General features: G+C 36.7%; 3 protein-coding genes across 8 annotated transcripts in view; 1 reads left to right on the top strand and 2 right to left on the bottom strand.

Annotated features, from left to right (window-relative positions):
- Positions 1 to 3,490: 3,490 nt before the first annotated feature.
- On the bottom strand, positions 3,491 to 7,958 carry LOC119077033. Its single transcript, XM_037184158.1, has 3 exons — positions 7,698 to 7,958; positions 3,915 to 4,277; positions 3,491 to 3,848 (listed from the first exon to the last, which is right to left on the bottom strand). The coding sequence occupies exons 2-3, from the start codon at positions 4,178 to 4,180 to the stop codon at positions 3,653 to 3,655; spliced, it is 462 nt and encodes a 153-aa protein (XP_037040053.1). The 5' UTR covers positions 4,181 to 4,277; positions 7,698 to 7,958; the 3' UTR covers positions 3,491 to 3,652.
- A 2,645-nt stretch (positions 7,959 to 10,603) lies between these two features.
- LOC119077030 (lysosomal alpha-mannosidase) lies at positions 10,604 to 18,942 on the top strand. Of its 4 annotated transcripts, none has more exons than XM_037184148.1 (17): positions 10,604 to 10,839; positions 13,206 to 13,260; positions 13,338 to 13,385; positions 13,459 to 13,663; positions 13,729 to 13,791; positions 13,848 to 14,053; positions 14,107 to 14,243; positions 15,325 to 15,458; positions 15,858 to 16,077; positions 16,134 to 16,233; positions 16,294 to 16,716; positions 16,773 to 17,122; positions 17,191 to 17,238; positions 17,300 to 17,447; positions 17,518 to 17,732; positions 17,787 to 18,035; positions 18,411 to 18,942. In XM_037184148.1, the coding sequence occupies exons 1-17, from the start codon at positions 10,657 to 10,659 to the stop codon at positions 18,873 to 18,875; spliced, it is 3,249 nt and encodes a 1,082-aa protein (XP_037040043.1). In that variant the 5' UTR covers positions 10,604 to 10,656; the 3' UTR covers positions 18,876 to 18,942. The 4 variants fall into 4 exon arrangements, with proteins under 4 accessions (XP_037040043.1, XP_037040044.1, XP_037040045.1 ...); XM_037184149.1 differs by lacking the exon at positions 15,325 to 15,458 and adding an exon at positions 14,315 to 14,448; XM_037184150.1 differs by lacking the exon at positions 10,604 to 10,839 and adding an exon at positions 11,371 to 11,640.
- Positions 18,936 to 20,646, bottom strand: part of LOC119077031 (cGMP-dependent protein kinase, isozyme 1) — a 29,710-nt gene continuing 27,999 nt past the window's right edge. For all 3 annotated transcript variants that reach the window (XM_037184154.1, XM_037184155.1, XM_037184156.1), the window contains 5 exons: positions 20,239 to 20,608; positions 19,748 to 20,170; positions 19,661 to 19,689; positions 19,242 to 19,591; positions 18,936 to 19,171 (listed from right to left, as the gene is read on the bottom strand). In XM_037184154.1, the coding sequence (XP_037040049.1) occupies positions 19,009 to 19,171; positions 19,242 to 19,591; positions 19,661 to 19,689; positions 19,748 to 20,170; positions 20,239 to 20,608 (1,335 nt within the window). In that variant the 3' untranslated portion in view covers positions 18,936 to 19,008. The remainder of the gene's footprint in view (positions 19,172 to 19,241; positions 19,592 to 19,660; positions 19,690 to 19,747; positions 20,171 to 20,238; positions 20,609 to 20,646) is intronic.

The following is a 20,646-nucleotide window of genomic DNA, read 5'->3' as shown; positions in this document are numbered from 1 at the left end:
CCGAGACTATTCGACTGTATCCGAGTATATTCGATTGTATCCGAGTATATTCGACTATTCGATTGTATCCGAGTGTATTCGACTATTTGACTGTATCCGACTATTCGATTGTATCCGAGATATTCGACTATTTGACTTTATCCGAGTATATTCGACTGTTCGATTGTATCCGAGTATATTCGACTATTCGATTGTATCCGAGTATATTCGACTATTTGGACTTATCCGAATATATTCGACTATTCGACCATATCTGAGACTATTCATCTGTATCCAAGTATCTTCGACTATATCCGACCGAGTATATTCAACTATATCGAGTAGGTTAGATCATATATCAAGTTTTATTGTAACTGGAAGATATAGAAATTGTAACTGGTTGTAATTATAAATCACTTGATCCATATAAGAACGTACACCATCGCAAATGTTATTAATGTTATTATTTTTATGGAAGAGTCAGCACCGCAGGCCGTGAAGAAATTGAAAAAATAAAAAAGCGGGGTCGAGGGGCGGCAGCCCCCGCAGAGGGGGGTCAAGGGGGGAGCATCCCCCCTTGAATGTTCGGGGGATTAGCGCTCTCATTTAATTTTACTAAGCGAATCCAATGAATTAGCGGTAGCGATAGCGTCGCTAAAAAAGTGGTTGATGAATGCAACTTGGGTACAATGTTTTTTTTTTATGTACACTGTGGCACATTTCCGCCAATTTTTCAGTGTACAAACAATTACATTTTGTGTTCATAAAGTAATTTGTAAGTACGAAATGGTTTTTTTTTAGTACAAAATGGATGGTATAAAATGGAAATTTTAAGTACAAAATGTCATTTTTTGTGTACAAAAAAGAATTTAATTTGTACAAAAGTCAATCGATTTGTACAAAAGTAAATGAACCGTATAGTTCTTCCAAAAAATCGGATATTGTCGACCTTTAAATTACCAGCAAGTTATAGTAGTATATAGTGAATCTCACGGTCGCCCTCATTTTCTGATCTACGTCTGTCTGGCTGAATGACCTGAATGTTTTTCGACCATTTCTTCAACAAACTTTGATGAGGATTTCAGCCGATATAGCCGCCGACCAAACGTCGGCTAATGGCGGCTGAGAATGTATCGGCGGCGGCTACCGGCTGAGCCGGCCGGCGCACAGTTCTAATTCTACGTTGTATTGGCATATTCATTGGTTCAATTTTCGATATGACACCACGTTAAGGTCATGATCAAATTGAAAATATTTCAAGCTACGCATGCAACATGTGTTCCATTGATTAACACACATGTATGTAACACAACGTATGGCACTGCAAAATTTTAAATTTTCAAAAATGACTGTTCTGCTGTTCAAATCGCTTAATGTCTGATGCAAAATCTTTTAATTCATTTGTTTAACAATAAAGTTAAGATCACATGAAACGTAGGACATCGCTTATTTTTGTCGTTCCTGTCGATAGCAGAATGATTAACCGTAATTCAACAAAACAAAAAGGGAGAATTTAGAACATAATTTCCAAATGAACATCGCGTGTCATCAAGTTCATATTCAAAACAAGTTCGTTAATATTGTGCTCGTGGTCTTTTTTATACGCATCTGCCAGACCGCATCTGTCTCCGTATCATAACAAATACATAATTATGACGACAATACAGGTTCTCCAGTAATCGACATTCAAACATCTTTTTATTGAATTACATTTTATTGCGACAATCATTATTTTTATATGTCTGTCTGCTAGAGATGCTGCATATACTCTTCCAAAAAGCCTGTACGACGTGCATGAGTTTTCTAGTTTGAGTTCAACAATTTAATTAGAGCAACATAAAAAAGAAAAGAATGTGGCAAGGCAAAGGCTTCTGTGAGTTTCGTTTCGAAATGTGCGTCCGATTTGTACGGGTCTCGCTAATTGTCTAACGATGATAAGCTTGTGCAACGAACGTTACATACGTTTTTTTTGGCTTAAATCACACGACTTAATAGAATAGCACAATTAAACAACAACATCAAACCAATTAAGGTAAATTGATATCATAGTAGGACAATATGTGTCTTATTGACCGAGTGTCTCATTTGTAATCACGGTATATTGGTAACACATTGTATCCGTTATTGTTGAAAAACTAGGTCCCACCTGTTGGTTGGGTCAGATCCCTTGACTGTTTGTCTGAGCTTCTCAACAGTAATTTTATTGACAATGATTTATTGATTTATTTCATTGAAATTCAATTTTGTATATTATAAAATGCCCGGTAATTAATGGCGTATGTTTACAATAAAATTTACAATAAACGAGTCGTGTGAATTGCGGCCCTTGCTTCGCTCTGGCCGCAAACTTCACACTCATTAATGTTGGTTCTGTTTATTCGGCTTTGTTTACAAGGAAAAATCAAATAACAAGACTCTAGATCGTTTTAATAAAGAGTAGAAAAGGCTTCTTTTGAGAACTACTCCCAGATTGTTGAACCAATCCGTTGAGATTACTCCAGTTATCGTGTTAACCAAGAGTAGAAAAGGCTTCTATTGAGAATTACTCACAAAACATATTTAGGAGAAGAACTTTTAGAACGGTCTAATAATTCTCTCATTGAAGATTTAATTCTGGTTAGTTTCATTGAAAATCTTCGAAACGTTGTCTATACACTAATGAAACTTAAACTCGTGTGATTTTCGGCCCTCGCTTCGCTCGCCACAAACTTTACACTCGTTAATTGTTGTTCTATATTTATTCGGTTTTGTTAACAAGACAAAGTCACATAACAAGAAAAAAATACTATTGAAATAGATACAACAATTCTGTTAGCAACATAATCTATCTTGGAACCTAACCTTAGGAATTAATTCCATTCTCCACCAAACATTTTTTTTAAAAATCGGTTGAGAATTAGTCTAGTTGTTATGTTAACAAAGAGCAGAAAAGGCTTCTTTCGAGAACTACCACCAGATGGTTGAACCGATACCATACCCATTTTCGAACGTGACCTGAGGATTTCAATACTTCGTCGAATAAAAAAATGTTTTTGAGAATCTGTTGAACTTTGCTCCAGTTATATCGTGTTAACAAAGAGCAGAAAAAGCTTCTTTCGAGAACTACCACCAGATGGTTGAACCGATACCGCCCATTTTCGAACTTGACCTGAGGATTTCAATACATCGTCGATAAAAAAAAAGTTTTTGAAAATCGGTTGAGATTTACGTTATCGTGTTAACAAAGGGCACAAAATTTTAACATTTAACGTTTTTTCATCACATTCCCATACATTTTTAATCATAGTGAACGTGTTACGTACGTTGTATTTTCTTTTGTAAAACCCATGACTTACAGTCAAGGGAATAAACGAGTATGATTTAAATGGATGAATTTAGAATCAAAGATCTGTCTACCTTACCTTATGCATTTGAGCAAGATACATAGAATAGTCAGTCGGATAGAACCTGAACCTTACTCTATCAGATAGTATATCAGAGATGACATCAACGAAAAGACGGACCACCAATATAGAAATGAACAAAACATATTTTACTGATCGACTCTCTCCATTATTTACTAACATCAAAGCTAACGACTAACTATCTCTACGATCTATCAAAATCTAATACAACACAACACTTAGTCAAGTCAAACGTTAAAAAATATTTTTATAGAAATTACCATCTATCCCTATAACCACGGAAACCAACCGGGCGGCGACTGTTGATTGTCTTCATGACTCCGTGTGATCAATGAAATAGCAGCAACTAATCCCAAAACAATCGTGGACAGAGCAAATAAAACGATAAATAAAATTCGTTCTCGTTTCGTCCAATTTCTACATCGCAAAGGCTCGGAGCATATCCAATATTGTTCGCGGTAAACTCTACAATCAATTAATATGTAAGCCATCCTATCGAAGCGATAATGTTATCGAAAACGTATAACATACCCTCCAACGCTCGGCGAACTGCCATCCCGATTAATGCTATTTTGTGAATCCCGATTAATGCTACTTTGTGAACTACCAGTGTATCCTTGATTGGTGCGGCCACCGTGTGCTTGCAATGGCAATGGATTGGTTGAAGTTCTATAACCGTTCGCAGTAGTCATTTGTGCTTGCCGGCTGTAACTCGTTCGTCCAGCATTGTACGAGTGAGGCTCTATTTCGGATATAACTTCGAGTGTGGGATTCTTGTTGACGTTCAACTTTTCCATTTCGGAGGAAATTAAGGTTAGTACTCTGTGCAAGTATGATTATGGCTGGAGGTGAGCACTATATTGTCATAATTCATTATCGTTTATCGCTGAAATGCTGGAAATTTAAGAGAATTTTTAAACTTTTACTTAGTATGATTGACGAGTCTGTGCTGTTTTTTATCTAACAATTATATGTCCGCGAACTGACTCAACATTTTTCATATTTTCAACTCATCATATCGAGGGGTTATGGGCCATTTGAGATGAGTTGGCATATATTTTTATTCAGCAAGAATTTCGGATGTCGTAGCTCACTTTTATCGCAATTGTGCGATAATTATCTTTTTGAGGTATTGAATGTTATAGTTATATACATATTCGCATGTGATATTATCATGTCGTTTTATTTCTAACGGTCTAACAACAAGTCGTTGAAATTATCAGGGAAATGGGTGAATCATTTCTTATTTATTTACTTGAAATTTCATTATGACAATTTAATGCGCCGTCAGAATAAAGAGAATTAATTTATTACAAAAAATAATAAATTGGCAAAGTGACTGAAGTTTGCAACAGGGCAGTTGGTAGGAACTTTGGAGAATTTTCAAGCCCAGAAGGGATGTAAAATGTAAAAGCATGTAAAATTATCAAATACTAATTCCGAAACGTGTCGGTTTATTGTTAAGCTAAGGTAAAGTACTCTACAGACCAATATTATAGGATGATAATCGTGGGCCATCGTAAATAACATTTTTAGCAGAATTTCACAGAACTTTTTTGAGATTTACGTCATGACAAGCCGAGTATAACTCTGTGTCAAAGCACATGTATGTGTGCGGTATCGGGGAATCTGGCACACGGTGCCAAAAGAACTAAGTCATAGGTGAACTCGTACACGCAAGTTTATTGCTGCAAATGCTTTTTAGCCATGTCATCGACTTAATGACTCCTTTCACAAAATTTTGGTATCGAAAAATCGTGTGCGAGTTCACCTTTTACGTAGTTGAAAAATACGTTGTTTTAACATCGTGTGCCAAATTACCCCACGCCCTGTGTGCATGACATCGCTTCCCCATGTCTACCTAAGACAGATGTTATGTGTGTTTCGGGGAAGGTTTTATTGTTTCGAACGAGTGCCATTGGTTATCCCGTTTAAATTATTATGTATACTATGCTAGCTAAGTCTACATTTAAAGGAGATTGAAATGATTGGAAAATTTTCGTGTGTTGTAAGTTGTTTGACATTTCTCGGCAGTTAAATTGAAGATTCCATGTAGAAAAAGATTCTTAAGAATCTTTGGCTTCACTTCTCATCCGGATTACAATGGTCGTAAGGGAGAGCATCACATTACAACAGCAAACTTAAAAACTATGTTTCAGCTATTACGCTGTTTTGATCATTTGGTATCCCGATTAGAAATTGAATTGTTTCACAGATTGATTGACTATGTGAGTTGTTTAACTAATTTTAATGTCTAACTTTAATCATCTAATATTCTGTGTTAAAGAATACTGTGTTGATTCGTTGACTGAAATCACACTTTTAGGAAAGGATTTGCCGGGGGGATCATGAGATCACTTTGTCAAACCATTTCCAAATATTCATAGCGTCTGTCTTCAATCATCTGATTGTAAAAACGTTTCATTAATTGCATTATGTCCGAAAATGCGGCGTCTAACATATCATTGTACAAAAATGGATGAACTTGCAGCTATAGAAAGAGATGTTCCGATCCTTGATCATTTAGAAATTATAATTGATTGAGTGTCCGTATACCGATGCACCACTTCAACAATCCATTCAACAATTGCAGTTTTGCCGTTCCGTACAACCACGGCAGAGTAAAATAAACTTTACTCTGTCGTGGTACAACGCAATATTTCACAGCGTATCTATGTTCGACTCTTTTATTAATTTAAATGAAATAAAGTTGAATAGAATGCTCTCGATAGATACGGATTTCGTTACACATTTTCATTTGAAAATTGTAAATAAGTTAGAAATTTTATATCCTTCATGTTATATATTTTCGTGGCCTAGTATACCATTTTCATTTGATAACTTAAAGGAATAGACCGTGTGCAATTTTGAGAAAAAAGTATCATGTTTTAATAAAAAGAAGATTTATCATTGAAAAAAATATTTTATTTAATTTATACAATTTATTGAAAAATATTCTTGCCATCCCACTTATTAGAATCTTAGTAAGAATCCAATGAATTAGAATGAATTAGAATGGATCGGGATATTCTTTTAGTCTCATTCAAATTACAGCTTTTAGCTAAAGTGAGATATAAAATCAAGCAGACATTTTGGGATATTCTGTTTACACTTTCATTCTACAGAATAATAATTTATATCAATTAAAAATAAGTTATTTAACCTACAATTCTAAGCTAATAACACATTTACTTTAACAGAATCCCCCGAAATGTTTTACGATTACATTTTGAGGCATCGAAGTATGTTAAACTTAAGTGTAACCTGCGTGCCAGGACCATTGAGTTTGCGTAGATTGATGAAAATTTTGCCATTATTACAAGAGGTTGAATTAAATGGCTACTTTGAAATTGATGACGTAATTTATTTTATGAACAACATGAAATCATTGTTACTGACGTAATAAATCAGATGAAATGCCACGGCCGAGGCCACGGCAATGGGTACAAATTGCATGGTAAAACAGATATAATTCAATGCAGGGTCTGGAAATATTTAGAACGTGAGCCTAGAAACACGACAGAGCAAAGTTAACCTCATTTTCATACAGTGTATTAGGTCCCTTATTTGACGTTTCGAAAATGAAACCGCTACTGCCTGGTTTATTTTACTCTGACGTGCTAGAAAATATAAAAAGAAAAAGAAAATTGTCATCACGAATACATTTTCAAATACGTAGTACAAGGAACTAAACACAATGCATGTCGGTCGCTACAGTTACCACCAATATGTTGTCACAGAAGACGGAAGGTCTCTTTTCCTAAAAAACTGTTCAAATGTGCTAGACAATCTATGAATCTATTCACAAAACTTAGGATATAGGGGTAGCAAGCTCGAATCGGTTCACTTGATCAATATTTGGGTGATAAGCGTACCGACATGAAGGAGTTATTTGTTTACCGAGGGGCCAAGAGCCCCGCTTCTCGTTAGTCGGAGTTCAGCACCTCACGGTTCACGTGGGTCAACTCTGCGTTTTTATTCTTAAAAAAAGTGATTTCTTAATACATAGTTCCAAAATCGAGGAGAAATTTAAGATAAAAGTGGAGACTTGTCAATTTAGGACACCTCAAAAAAATGAAAAATGTTAGAAATGTATAAAATGTTAATAAAAAAAAAATATCAATTTGGTTGTGAAGTGCACATACGGCAGCAGGTGTGTTGTTCGTAAGCAGTGTGCTATCAATGGGATGATCCTAATTGTCTCATAGATAAATGATCTGATTTGATATTGCTTTGAAGCACCACTTATCAATTTGAGGCTCATTTTGAAAGAATTTTGCGGCTAATTTACTATTTATAGTATTAGTCACTAACCTTTATGTCCGGAAGAGTTAGATCACTTCTACTGTCTGCTCAACAAAAATGAAAGTAAACAAAAATTAGCCGCGGCTCGCGTTATTCAACACTTAGAACTCTTATGAACGACAAAATAATTTGAAATCAAAATATTTATTACCAATGAGTTGGATATACAATAAAATTGCGCTTGTTGTCTTTATCACCGCTGGCTGATGTGAAAAAATACACAATTAATAAATTTATTTCATTTCGGAGCTGAGTGAGTGTTATCTTTTTAGCGATGCGCGTAAAACATGAAAATACATTGGATTTTGTTCACATATTCTTCGTTTTCGAAGAGTTTATAGACATAGAAAATTAATACAATTAAAGTGTGATAACGAGTAAAATGTGTGCGAGGAGGTTTAAGTCTACATCCGATTGGTAGTGTTACACATTGTCTTGATAAGACATTTTGAGTGTGTGTAAATGATATAGAAAAAAGTAAGAAAATAGAATGCTGAAGGTTCTATTAAATTTGCTTTTATGGATGTGTTAAAAGGCTTGTAAAAAAACGTTGAACAGAACCAGTTACTAAAGCAAAAATTACTCATCACACACATGACGTTGTTTCGATGAAAATTTTTAATGGTCGTCAATCTATGTTTTGAAGATAATGTGGTATAAGTATGAAGTAGTAGAATTTTAGAACTGAAATTTGAAATTTGCTCATGCTTTTAACGTTTGTAGTTGGAAATTTTAGGCTGTTCGTAGACTTGACTTCATTTTTTATTATTTTTTGTTCATGAAAAGTTTCATGTATATGATTCTCCACAAGTTTTAGAAATTATCTGTTGATTTTATATCCATATTTGATATGAGCTAAACTGACTTCTTGTTCCACGTCTGAATTTGTAACCTTATAGAAACAGCAGACGTTTCGCGATGTAATCGATCTAACTATTACTTCATTTAATTAATGCATTCCGTAATGTTTGATAGAAAATCTGTTACTTCATTTGTTTCGACACATGTGTGCACCATTTTCTATAATAACAATACACTAAGTAAAGATCATCCCCTAGTTTCTCGATACTGTCGATAACACATAATTAACAGTATAACCCTGTCGTTGATCCCGTGAAAATGGTCGTTGTTTCAAATATTGGCAAAAGCATCTCCATTGACTATCTATTAAGCAAATTACTTGGCGGACGAATTGAAGATCCGGTCTGTTGATGACATGAATTTCTTACAATACAAGGTGATCGTTCCTGTCGACAAATATGATTTGATAATGAATTCCAATGCGTGGCCTAACAACGTGCGCATTCGCGATTTTGTCAATAAGGCGAAGGTAGTCTCATTGCAAAATATCATGGCAAAACGAACCGTAAATTGCTGAACATATGAATCTGATCTCGAACTTGCGGGATCGGTTGATATCTTTGTTGTAATTTTTTGTGTCGAAAGTTTTTAGCTTGATCTATAAATTGGTTATTTGTGTACCTGTTTTGGACGATTGATTTTAGCCAATTTCGCGGATTGTAGGCCGAACGAAGTGAGCTTCGGGGCCGAAAATGAGGGCAATTTTTCGAATTTTCTCGGGTTTCCGGCCCTCTGCATGAAAACTTACATGTGCACCTGTTTGGGACGGCTGATTTAAGGCACTTTCGCTTGTAAGCCTGACTTCGTCCACGAAATTGCCTAAAATCAATCGTCCAAAACAGGTACACAAATAACCATTACTGACTATTATCTCGTAAAACTATAATTAATAACATTCGCTCGTAAAAACGTTATTTGGGGAACTTTAAAGTTCGAAGATTTTCCAAAATTTGATTGGTTGAGATACATTGTGAAAAATCAACTCCATTTCTATCTGGGACGGTGAGTATGGTCGAGTGGGGTGTCAATGGATAGGGCGAGAAGTAAGCTACAAAACTCCGGGTTAGAGCTTCCTGCTACTAACTTTCCCAACCGCCCAGAGCCCTTTAACAATTTCGGTTTTTTCGACGTTTTTCACTTGTTGTGGCGGCTGGGTGGGTCGAACTTCGGCGTTTGTTCGTCAATAATATTCAGCTCATCGACCTTCATAAACGTACACAATTTGACATTATTCACATTTTGCATATTGGAGCTATTGATAAAAAACGATTTTCACGACAACTCCAGAGAAAATTTTTCTAAGGGCCATGTCAGCCCAACAAAATTTTTCCAGCAAAAAAGTTGTTCCACGAATTGAACGACGATTCATTTGAGCCATAGCTCGTTTGGATCGCTGTCGGCTTGAATCCCTACTGTTCGAAGTTTTGGCGAGTTGTCTCTTAATCATCTAAGGGCTTTTTACTTTCCCAATTCATCAACTTCAGTTTATGCAGATTTCGCATTTGGCAAGCGTATCATTATTTACAGAAGGGTCAATTCTTAAAACTTTTCTCAGTATTTTTCACTGTTTCTTTTCAGTTGAAGTTGAAGTGTTTACAGGAATACTCTTACTAGTGTCCTTTAAGACATCAAAACGTTCTACAATACCGATTCAAAATAGGTGTCAAGAGAAACAACGAACGAAATGAAAATGTAATTCAAATTTGTAGGTAGATGCTACAGGCTACGATATACCATTTTTAAGGTCATAATATAACAGAGCGTAGTACCACAGAGTGAAAGAAATGATAAAAAATTGTAACCTTCTTCTTATTCATTAACTCATTCTTTCAATCAGCGACTTGGTGATGAGTTTTGTTTTTGTCTGAAATGCCGGTAGTACTTTTATGGTATGTTCTTTAACAACAAAAAAAACTGTCATAAAAGTGATCTTCGTTTTTGTTATGTTCACCACGAACACCGATTGCATACATATTTCTTTTTGTAATGCTACATACCGATCGATTTACTAAAAGCAAACCTAAATTGCTCCAGTCAAGATGATGCTCAATTGCAATCAGTTGTGCACTGTTCGCGACAGCAAACGGTAGTTAAATACGTTGTCGAGATGATCTTTAAAGTTAACGTTCACATTGTGGTCGTACTGAGTGTCGTTACAATATGTACACCATATAGTGTTCATTTGATGGAAAATCGTTTCAAACATTTTCCTCAAGACATAGAAAGTTCGCAGAAATTGTCTAGACATTATCGAGATGATGGATTTAAGGCGAGAAGATGTGGATACGAGGTAAGATGAGAGAGTATGTATAAAATGATGGAGTTTCGACGTTCTTTTATTTTGAAGAAATGTAGTGAATTTAAACGGTAAATAGTTAAGGACACAGTTAATAGACCAACACTGCCGTGGTTTGCATAAGAAACGTAACTTTTTAGAACAAAAGACTCTGTATTGTTCTCAAAAAAATGTTTCTTGTGCAAATTACGGCAGAACACCATATTCTTTCCGGGGTCGGAACACTCCAATCTGAAAACAAAACTCTTTAAATTTTTTAACGTTCAACGGAAATTTGTGCCATATTATCAGTATCAGACTAAGCGGGAATTTTGTATCTAAATCTAACTATGCCTTTTTTACACAGTACCCAAAATATGTGAACTAAGAAGATTGAATCCCGCGGCGTCCAAATATTTGGTCGTTCTTTTATTTAATTTACGATACTAACAAATCTCCAAATTTACATTCCAAATCAATTGTTTATCAACATTTTTGTACTCATCGTTTTCGTACGATCGCTTATTTAAATGACAACATTGTCAGTTAGTCTTTGATTTTCTCTAAATGAGTACGGACTAATTATAGTACGCATATAACATTTGCTTTGAGCTACGAATTTTTACTGATTTTAATGTCGTTATTTTAATCGGAAATTGTGGAAAAATGAATTTCGTAAAGTTTTGCATTCTGTTATTGATTTGTGAATTATGTGCTGCTAGCAAGTATGATCGACGTAAAAATCGTAGAAAGAAATATATGTCAAGTCAGCGGGATCGTTATCTCTATTCGAATATCGCCAAATGTGGCTATGAGGTACAATTTGAAATGATTTTATTTGGTTGAATTTTGTATGTGTAATATGTCGTCTTTAGGAATATAATTTGAACAAAAATAAGAAAAGATCAATAGTAGAATCAAAATGTTAAAGCTAGTGAAGTAAAAGATTTCATATAAAAATACTTAGAACAAAAGATTTATAACAGAATTCATTAAAACTACTGGCGATACATTGTTCGCCAAGAAAATCTAACTTGGAAATCGAAACGGCGAGTCGACTTAGTATTAAAGTAGAATAAATTGAAGATAACAACATTCTAAATTGACCGTTTGTGTATACATAATAGCCAATTTAAATAAGCATATGACAGATTATTAAAAAAAATCGTTGCCAGTTTATCAAGAGGCAACAAGAAAAAAATAAACAATATTTATTCCTATCTCAAAAAAAGCCCTCGCAGCAAAAAGTACTTTCCTATGAATCAGATGTAATTCGCGAAAATTTATAAATCAACACTTCGCATACGCATAATTAGTAATATTCAATTTCAGTATATTGAACAGCTGCGAGCTTTGACTCATCGATTTTTTTAATCTCTCCTCTATTTCAATTTGTCTGATTTATAATTGTATATTTATGACATACGGATTGTAAGTTGATAACTTGTATTCAGGTTTACGAAACCTCAGATTAGGGTTCAAAAACCAAAATCAAATCAAAATACTCAGATACCTTTACTCACTGTAATACGCTAGATTCGAAATTATATCCAGCGAGAAGATATATTATCACTAAATGATCGCCAACTTTGCATTTAATGCTGCATATTATGCTCCTGATTTTGAAGCATGAACTAACGAGATCTTAAGAGGATATTATTGCTGTTTCAAACGAATCCTTATATTGTTTAAGCTCATCTATGATTCCGTTCTTACACCTTATTGGCAATATTAATGCTCTTCGATCAAAAACTACGACTATTTAGAGGTAGTGATCATAAATGCAACAACGTTCAATATATCTTGAATGGTTATTTCAGGTTAAGTACTAAAAGTTAAATAGATAGATGTTTCACCGAGAACGAACAGTGTTCCTTTCAAGAACGATTAGTCATCTGGTATCGACAAAAAATGACAAAAGTAAACGATGTGTTCTGAGAAGTGTCCTCTTTTATATAGCAAAATGTATGGATTTAACAAATGAAGTAAAAGACTTGATATCAAACTTTGAGCAATACTTTCAACAAAAGTAGTGACATGTCTAGAGGTGTGCGCCGACCATTTCTTCTTCGATCGACGTGACACCGCTCTATCTTCAGAATAATTTTAGACAATAAACCAACAAATCAATTTTTTTAATACAATTTTTGAGCTTTTTAAGGAAAATCTCGAAATTTGTTGGCGTAACCGTTAAATCTTTTAACTTTGCATCGCGCCGCCTCATTAAAACTAAAAATGGTCGGCGCACACCTCTAGTCATGTCACGATACGTTTGCCGTTTCTGAACAAATGACAGACTTTGACTCACTTTTATGTTTTCCGTTTCAAAACACTTACCACACCATTTGAATCACTAGAATTTTTCACTCTATTTTTTATAGGGATGTCCCAAGCCACAACCTAACATGATAAATGTGCACCTTGTACCACATACGCGTAAGTTTTCTACTATAATCTTTAAACCTCGGGCTAAATATTGCATTTTTAACTTAAATTTTTTATGAATTCGATAGACGATGATGTGGGATGGTTAAAAACCGTGGACCAATACTATTACGGAAGTAAGTTTTTTCCCTATGAAAATATTTAAATTTTCATTTTTTACAATGGGAAACAAAATAATGTCGCGAATAGGTAAAACCACAATACAAAAAGCTGGTGTACAGTACATTCTCGATTCGGTCGTTCAACAGTTGATTTCGGACCCGGAAAAAAGGTTCATTTATGTTGAATCTGCATTCTTCTTTAAATGGTGGCACGAGCAAACAGATGCAATGAAGAGTCAAGTGAATCAGTTAGTTCAGGAGGGTCGCTTGGAATTTATTGGCGGAGCATGGAGGTAACTTAGAATTGCTAGTATTTACGAATTCACAGAATCAGTTAAATAAAAATTCATTTGCTCAGCATGAACGACGAAGCAACGACACATTATCAAAGTATTATCGATCAGTTTACGTGGGGTTTAAGGTAATAGCTTTCCCATATCCATTCAGAATGAGAGTTTGAGAAGAAAATTTGTGTAGAAAGTTAAACGACACATTCGGTGAGTGCGGCCGACCAAAAATTGGCTGGCAAATCGATCCGTTCGGTCATAGTCGCGAGATGGCCTCCATTTTCGCTCAAATGGGCTACGATGGATTATTCTTCGGTCGTTTGGATCACGAAGATAAACGAAACCGCTTGGTAACGCGAAAACCTGAATTTGTTTGGCATGGAAGTGCCAACTTAGGTAGGGTTCAGAGACAAAATTTCAATTCAATTCCTAAATTTTGTTCTGACTAGGAGAGAATGCCGATCTGTTCACCGGAGTATTATTCAATAACTATGGACCGCCACCTGGATTTTGTTTCGATGTCTTGTGTGCGGATGAACCAATTATCGATGACAAATGGAGTCCAGACAACAACGTGAATAGACGGGTAAGTTTACGAAACGTTGCGTTGGAATAAGTCAATCGAAATAAGTATCGAAATGGTAAAATTGCCAAAAGGTCGACGAGTTTCTCGCATATGTCAAGGAACAGGTGCTGTTTTACAGTTCAAATAATATCATTTTGACCATGGGAGGCGATTTCACCTATATGGATGCCAATCTATATTATAAGAACATGGACAAGCTAATTAGGTAAGACGGTCAGTCGGCTCGGAGTTTCTGATTGAATTGAATGTTTTGAGCTGTGCACAACGATTCATTTGATTAGGTGGAAACGTATTCCCATTTTCCATCGGGAAGATTGTCTATTTAACCTGTGAAGGATCTCCTGCTTCACTACCTTTAGACGTATTCAAGCTTAATATTTCGTAAGCCAGAACCTACTGAGGAAAATTTCCGTTGATCACATAAAGGTAGACTACAGTTTAACACAGTCGAAATTATCTCAAATTTAGCTCCATTTAAGTCCACATTAGATTTGTAATGTTTTTCTATGTGCTCGATCGAACCTACACTACCGTTCAAAAGTATTCGATCATTGAGTGTTTTCAGTGTAAATTGACAAACGTTAAGAGGGCGCCAAAAATCGAAATGGTACCGGATTTTCACGAAAGTTGGCGCATTCGATGGCTTGATCCTTAATCTTTAATTTTCAATTTTCCCGAAGGTCTGCATGGCCTGGGAACAACTTTGTTCCCCGACTTCGCAGACCTTTGCAAAAATTAGGATTTCTCATTTGGTGAAAACATTTTTTATATTTTTCCTTTAAAGATTAAGGATCAAGCTATCCAATGCGCCATCTTTCGTGAAAATCCGGTACCATTTCGATTTTTGGCGCCCTCGCAAAGTTTGTCAATTTACACTGAAAACAATCAATGATCGAATACTTTTGAACGGTAGTGTATATTGTGTACGGGATAAGCGTCATCATTATACACAGATTTTATTTCTACAAAAATGTTACTTTTACTGAGGCACAATGTTATTGATGTGTTTTTACAGAAGCAAAATTCAGCACTGAAAATTGTTATCTGACCTATAATAAATACTGAATTGCTTTCATTAAAGGTTGACGACTTCATGTCTTATGTAAATGAAATGACAAAAGGCTATCGCACAAACAATGTTCTGATTACAATGGGAGAAGATTTCAATTATCAAGACGCTCGAATGTGGTACAAAAACCTTGACAAATTGATATTGTAAGTGGATTACATTGGCCATCGCATGTGCTCGTTTTATTGCCCTGCCTTATATGAAAGTTTCTATTGACTCAAAATTCATTTATTAAAAATGTCGACCGCTCGATTTGATTTACCGCAAAGGTTTCCAATATCAATGACTACACTGCTACAGTTTAGCAAGTATCATCTCATGTGGTGTGGTTTCTGTAAGCTAAGCATTCACCGAGAATGGTTATCGTCACTTTGGTATATTCATGAATATTTGCCGGACTAGCTTTACCCATTTTCACACTCGAAGCATGATTCTTCCTTAAAAGACTGTGGCACATCAATCACACAATCACAATATTCAATTCGTCAGAAATTAATGGTTAGCCCTCCGTTGGAAGAAATTTTAAAATCCATTTCATCAAATAGATACTCAAATGAACGACAGAAGAACGGTTCAAATTTCAACCTATTTTATTCAACACCATCGTGCTACCTCAAGTCACTTCACGAAGCGAACATAACATGGTCAACGAAAAGCGACGACTTCTTTCCGTATTCGTCTGACCCACACGCTTTTTGGACCGGATACTTTACATCTCGCCCGGCAATAAAACGTTTCGAACGGGTGGGAAATCACTTTTTGCAGGTACGGTAACGGAAATAGTTCCGTCAGATGTATTAACTCATGTTCGATTCTGCTAGATCTGCAAACAACTCACCGCCTTAACGCCAGCTACGAACGCAGGTTTTGAACCGCATTTAAGACTACTCCGTGAAGCGATGGGTGTGATGCAGCACCACGGTTAGTATAGTAAAAGAAAATCTTTTTACTTCAAACAACTCATTGCTTGCATTGTAACAGATGCGGTTACTGGAACTGAAAAGCAGCATGTTGCCGAAGATTATGCTCGCTTATTAAATCAAGCCATGGAAGCATGTAGTGCCAACACTCGTGACGTACTGAATCAAATAACAACTGGTAAAAATCCAGTGAGGAGTCCATGGAACCATGACGATAATGTGATGGATAGCAAATATGAGTTCGATTTCGACAGCTGCCCATCGTTGAACATTAGCGTGTGTGAAAAGACTGAGGGAGCTCAAACTTTCATCGTAACTCTCTACAATCCATTGCCACATTCAACGTTTCAATACGTCCGAATACCTGTAAGCGGTGCAGATTATTCAATTCTTGACTACCGCGGAGTTCCAACACCATTCCAAATGATTGCCATTCCGACATCGGTTAAAAATTTGCATTATCGACTAAGCAACGCCACAAACGGTAAAATAATGCAACGGTTGAAAATCGTTCGAGAAAGCTAACACATTTCATTCCAGAGATGGTATTTTTGGCTAATGAGCTTCCACCGCTTGGCTTTAAGTCATATTTCATATCTTCATCTTCGAATGATCAGCAACCAGAAGCGCTTTTAATGGACCAACCGCATAATGGACATGGTTATTTTGCCGAAGATGGGACAGTGTCGATAGGCAACAAGTACATCAATCTAACTTTCGATGGAAATGGACAACTGGCATCGGTTACTTCGAATGGTGCCACCAGCAGACTTAAACAAACATTTTTCTACTATGAAGGTGCAGTCGGAAACAACAGAGAATTTCTCAACCGATCATCGGGTGCTTACATCTTTCGTCCTAACAGTACCGAGCGAATTGTATCTGATAAGGTAGATCCGAAAGTTTTCCTTCCAATTCTTACATTTATCGACCATTTCTACTTTGCTCTGACATACAGGTCATGACAACGGTAATTAAGGGACCTGTTGTTGAGGAGGTACATCAGGTGAGGCATTCTATTACTAAATTAACTCAAAGACGACCGTCTAAGTTTTTAATCGAAATAGGTTTTCAACGAGTGGCTTAGTCAAGTTGTTCGCATATACAAAGACGACAATTTCGCCGAATTCGAATGGCTCGTTGGAGAAATTCCGATTACAGACGGCATGGGAAAAGAAATCGTTGCAAGATTCCAGACGGACATTAATTCTGCTGGTATTGTAGCAACAGTCTCATCGACACTGCAAAAAAGGTGACCTAACGTTTGTCCTTTTTGCAATTTTAGGCGAATTTTTCACCGATTCGAATGGTCGCGAAATGTTGAAACGAGTCCGCAACCATCGAGACACCTGGAAAGTGAATTTACTCGAACAAATCGCCGGAAACTACTATCCTGTCACAACGAAAATTGCTATCGAGGACAGAAATGAGAGACTAGCAATTTTAACGGATCGCTCACAAGGCGGCACAAGCTTGATGGATGGATCCGTAGACTTAATGGTAAATCAGTGTCTTTTTCATGCTATTGAAATCATTGAAATTATCCGCTCGTAGATTCACCGACGCTTGCTTCATGACGATGCATTCGGGGTGGATGAAGCATTGAATGAAACGGCATTTGGACGTGGGTTGGTAGTTAGAGGTATTCATTACCTCACATTTGGATCTACAACAGAATCTCGACCGACGATGGCCGCTCAAGAGCGTTTCATTCAATTGAAAAAATTATTGCCGAGTTGGATATTCTTCAGCGATGCCACCAAGTATACGTTTGATGTTTGGCAGAAAACCTATACACACATTGTAAGTGGCATGATTTCATACGATACTCAACCTACCTTTAACAATCGCCTAGTTTTGATGTTGATTTGTGAAACTTTAACAAAGTTCATCAAAGCTTTCCAAAATATTGTTGATTAAGAAGTGTACGTGTACCTGTACCTCAATGATGTTGTCGATGGTCATATTTCACATTTAAAACTTTTGCTTACATAACTTTACAACATAAAATGGACCTAAAATGGCAAAACTAAATCAGATGCACGAAAAAGTTTTCCAATGCACTTTTAATGTTATTTCTGCCTTCTCTTTGATTCAAATATTATACAAAAATCATTCAAAGTTTCACCTCTTCTTCGTACGTGTGCAAAATATGAAAATAATTTGTCTTCTTTTCAGTACTCGGCCCTTTCGCTATCTCTACCGCAAAACGTTAATTTGATGACGCTCGAACCGTGGAAAGAGAACAGCTTTCTATTGCGATTTGAACACATCCTCGAAGGACACGACGATCCCGAATACTCGAAACCGGCGATGTTTAATCTGAAAGATGTTTTCCACAATTTCGACATTTCGGAGATTCGTGAAACGACATTATCAGCGAATCAGTGGAAGGACGAAGCAACAAGAATGAAATTCAAAAATGATGACATTCAGAATCCTAACAGCTCAAGCAATGAGAGCATGTCCAATCCGTCACAAGAATTGGCCGATCTTGACAGAATTAGAGTTTTGCTCAAAGATGATGAGCAAAATACTCGCAATCGCAGCAGAGATGTTGACGCAGGCAGAAATACGTGGAATATAATTTTGCAGCCAATGGAAATCCGAACTTTTATCGTAACATTGGAGTGGAGGCCATAAGCGCATTTGTTTAACGTAATTGTCAATATTGTGTGATATAAAAGGGAGAATCTCGACCCTATTTTAACAAAAATTTATTATTTATCGTACAAGTCGTGTACAACGACGCAAGGCACATTAGTTTTGTTTGTCATCAAAATCCTTCATCCCATCCAGACATCTCGTCATCGGGGAAATCAGTTTCCATGGGAAAATGATCGAAATTGCTGAAATCCAGTGGACCTGCTACAGGCTGTAAAATTGGCGGCGTGAGCGTCAAATTGGCTAACCCATCCCAATCAAACCCTGCGAACCATCTGTTGATCGTGAAAAATGTTGAAATGAAATTTAGATTAAATTTGTCGATTCTCACTTCGGAGCACTTACTTATGCTTCTTAATGTCCTGAGTCCCACCTCGTTGATATCCAAGTCGTTCGGCTGGAGTGTCTCGGCAGAGCCGTTTCACCAATTGTATTGCAGATCTTGACATATGATTCGGAAAATCGACCATATCGATGCCCTTCAAAATGATGTTGTATGTTTTCATTGGATCACTGCCGGTGAATGGCGGAGTTCCAGTTAGCAGCTCGTGAATGAGAATGCCTAAAGCCCAGTAATCAACCGCGCGATCATGTCCCTTATTGAGTATTATCTCTGGCGAAACATATTCGGGTGTGCCGCAGAACGTCCACGTCTTGCTGCTGTATCCTATGTATTTAGCGAAACCAAAGTCGACCTGTTATTGGAGGAATAGGAAATTGATTAATTCATTGTTGGCATTGAGGGAAAATAGACACGGCCTTACCAATTTTATGTAGCCTGATGAGTCCAACACTGAAAAGAACAAACAATTTAGAGTCGAAATCGAGTTGTAAGGAATTAGAAACCGTACTTAGATTCTCTGGCTTCAAATCTCGGTAAACAATGCCTCGTGCATGCAAATACTCAAATGCCTGCAGAACACATCCGATAATAAATTGCGTTGTGAAGTCATCGAAATGACCTCGGTCACGCAGAATCGTCCAGACTTCACCGCCCAAGCAAGCCTCCAACAACATATACACATACTTAGAGTCTCGATACGTTCGATACAGTCGACAGATAAACGGATTGTTGCAGGAGAGCATTATAGTGCGTTCGCTGAAAACATGCTCCTCCTGCCTAGTATCGATTATGTGTCGCTTACGCAGGCACTTCAAGGCGTACGTCTGCACTTCATTATTTTTTTCGTACTTGACCAACTCGACTCTACCGAATCCACCAATACCCAGAGTTGCAATGATGTCTAAGTCATCTAATTCGACGTGAAGCAATTCTAGTTCAACGAAATAGGAAAATCAAATTTTTGATATCCTGAGATCCGTTGCTGAAATCGCTACATACCTTGCATTGTGTCCGAACCAAATATCACCGCCTTTGAATCACTCTTTTTCATTGACAGTACTCGAGTATCGTCTCCATAATCCTTTTCACGCAATTCACATAGATCGCCGATCAGTTGTGTAAACGATTCTCTATCCAATGTTAGGCACTCTACTCCAGGTGGCATAGCAACAATGTTGGCTGTTCGCTTGTCCTCCTTGATTAAAGCCTGTTCGCCGAAATAATCACCTCGACCCAGTGAACGAATCTCTTCCTCGACTTGGTTCCCGGGAATACGTTGAGTAACCTTTACGCTTCCTTGACTTATTAAGAAAAATGTGTCACCACTGGCACCTTGCCGAATAATGTACGCACCAGCTGGATAGAATTCCTATGCAATAAGATTCTTACTAAATTGGTCAGTTGATG

The sequence above is a fragment of the Bradysia coprophila genome, unplaced genomic scaffold, assembly GCF_014529535.1.
Source record: "Bradysia coprophila strain Holo2 unplaced genomic scaffold, BU_Bcop_v1 contig_232, whole genome shotgun sequence".
Lineage (NCBI taxonomy): Eukaryota > Metazoa > Arthropoda > Insecta > Diptera > Sciaridae > Bradysia > Bradysia coprophila.
The sequence above is the reverse complement of the archived record's forward strand: the minus strand, read 5'-3'. Positions and strand labels throughout refer to the sequence as shown.

Coding starts and splice junctions, on each gene's coding strand:
- LOC119077030 (XM_037184148.1), top strand. CDS start 10,657: ATGATCTTTAAAGTTAACGTTCACATTGTGGTCGTACTGAGTGTCGTT. Junction 10,840..13,205: donor CGAGAAGATGTGGATACGAG/GTAAGATGAGAG, acceptor TATTTTTTATAG/GGATGTCCCAAGCCACAACC. Junction 17,239..17,299: donor TTGTTGAGGAGGTACATCAG/GTGAGGCATTCT, acceptor TAATCGAAATAG/GTTTTCAACGAGTGGCTTAG.
- LOC119077033 (XM_037184158.1), bottom strand. CDS start 4,180: ATGGAAAAGTTGAACGTCAACAAGAATCCCACACTCGAAGTTATATCC. Junction 3,849..3,914: donor AGTTCGCCGAGCGTTGGAGG/GTATGTTATACG, acceptor AATTGATTGTAG/AGTTTACCGCGAACAATATT.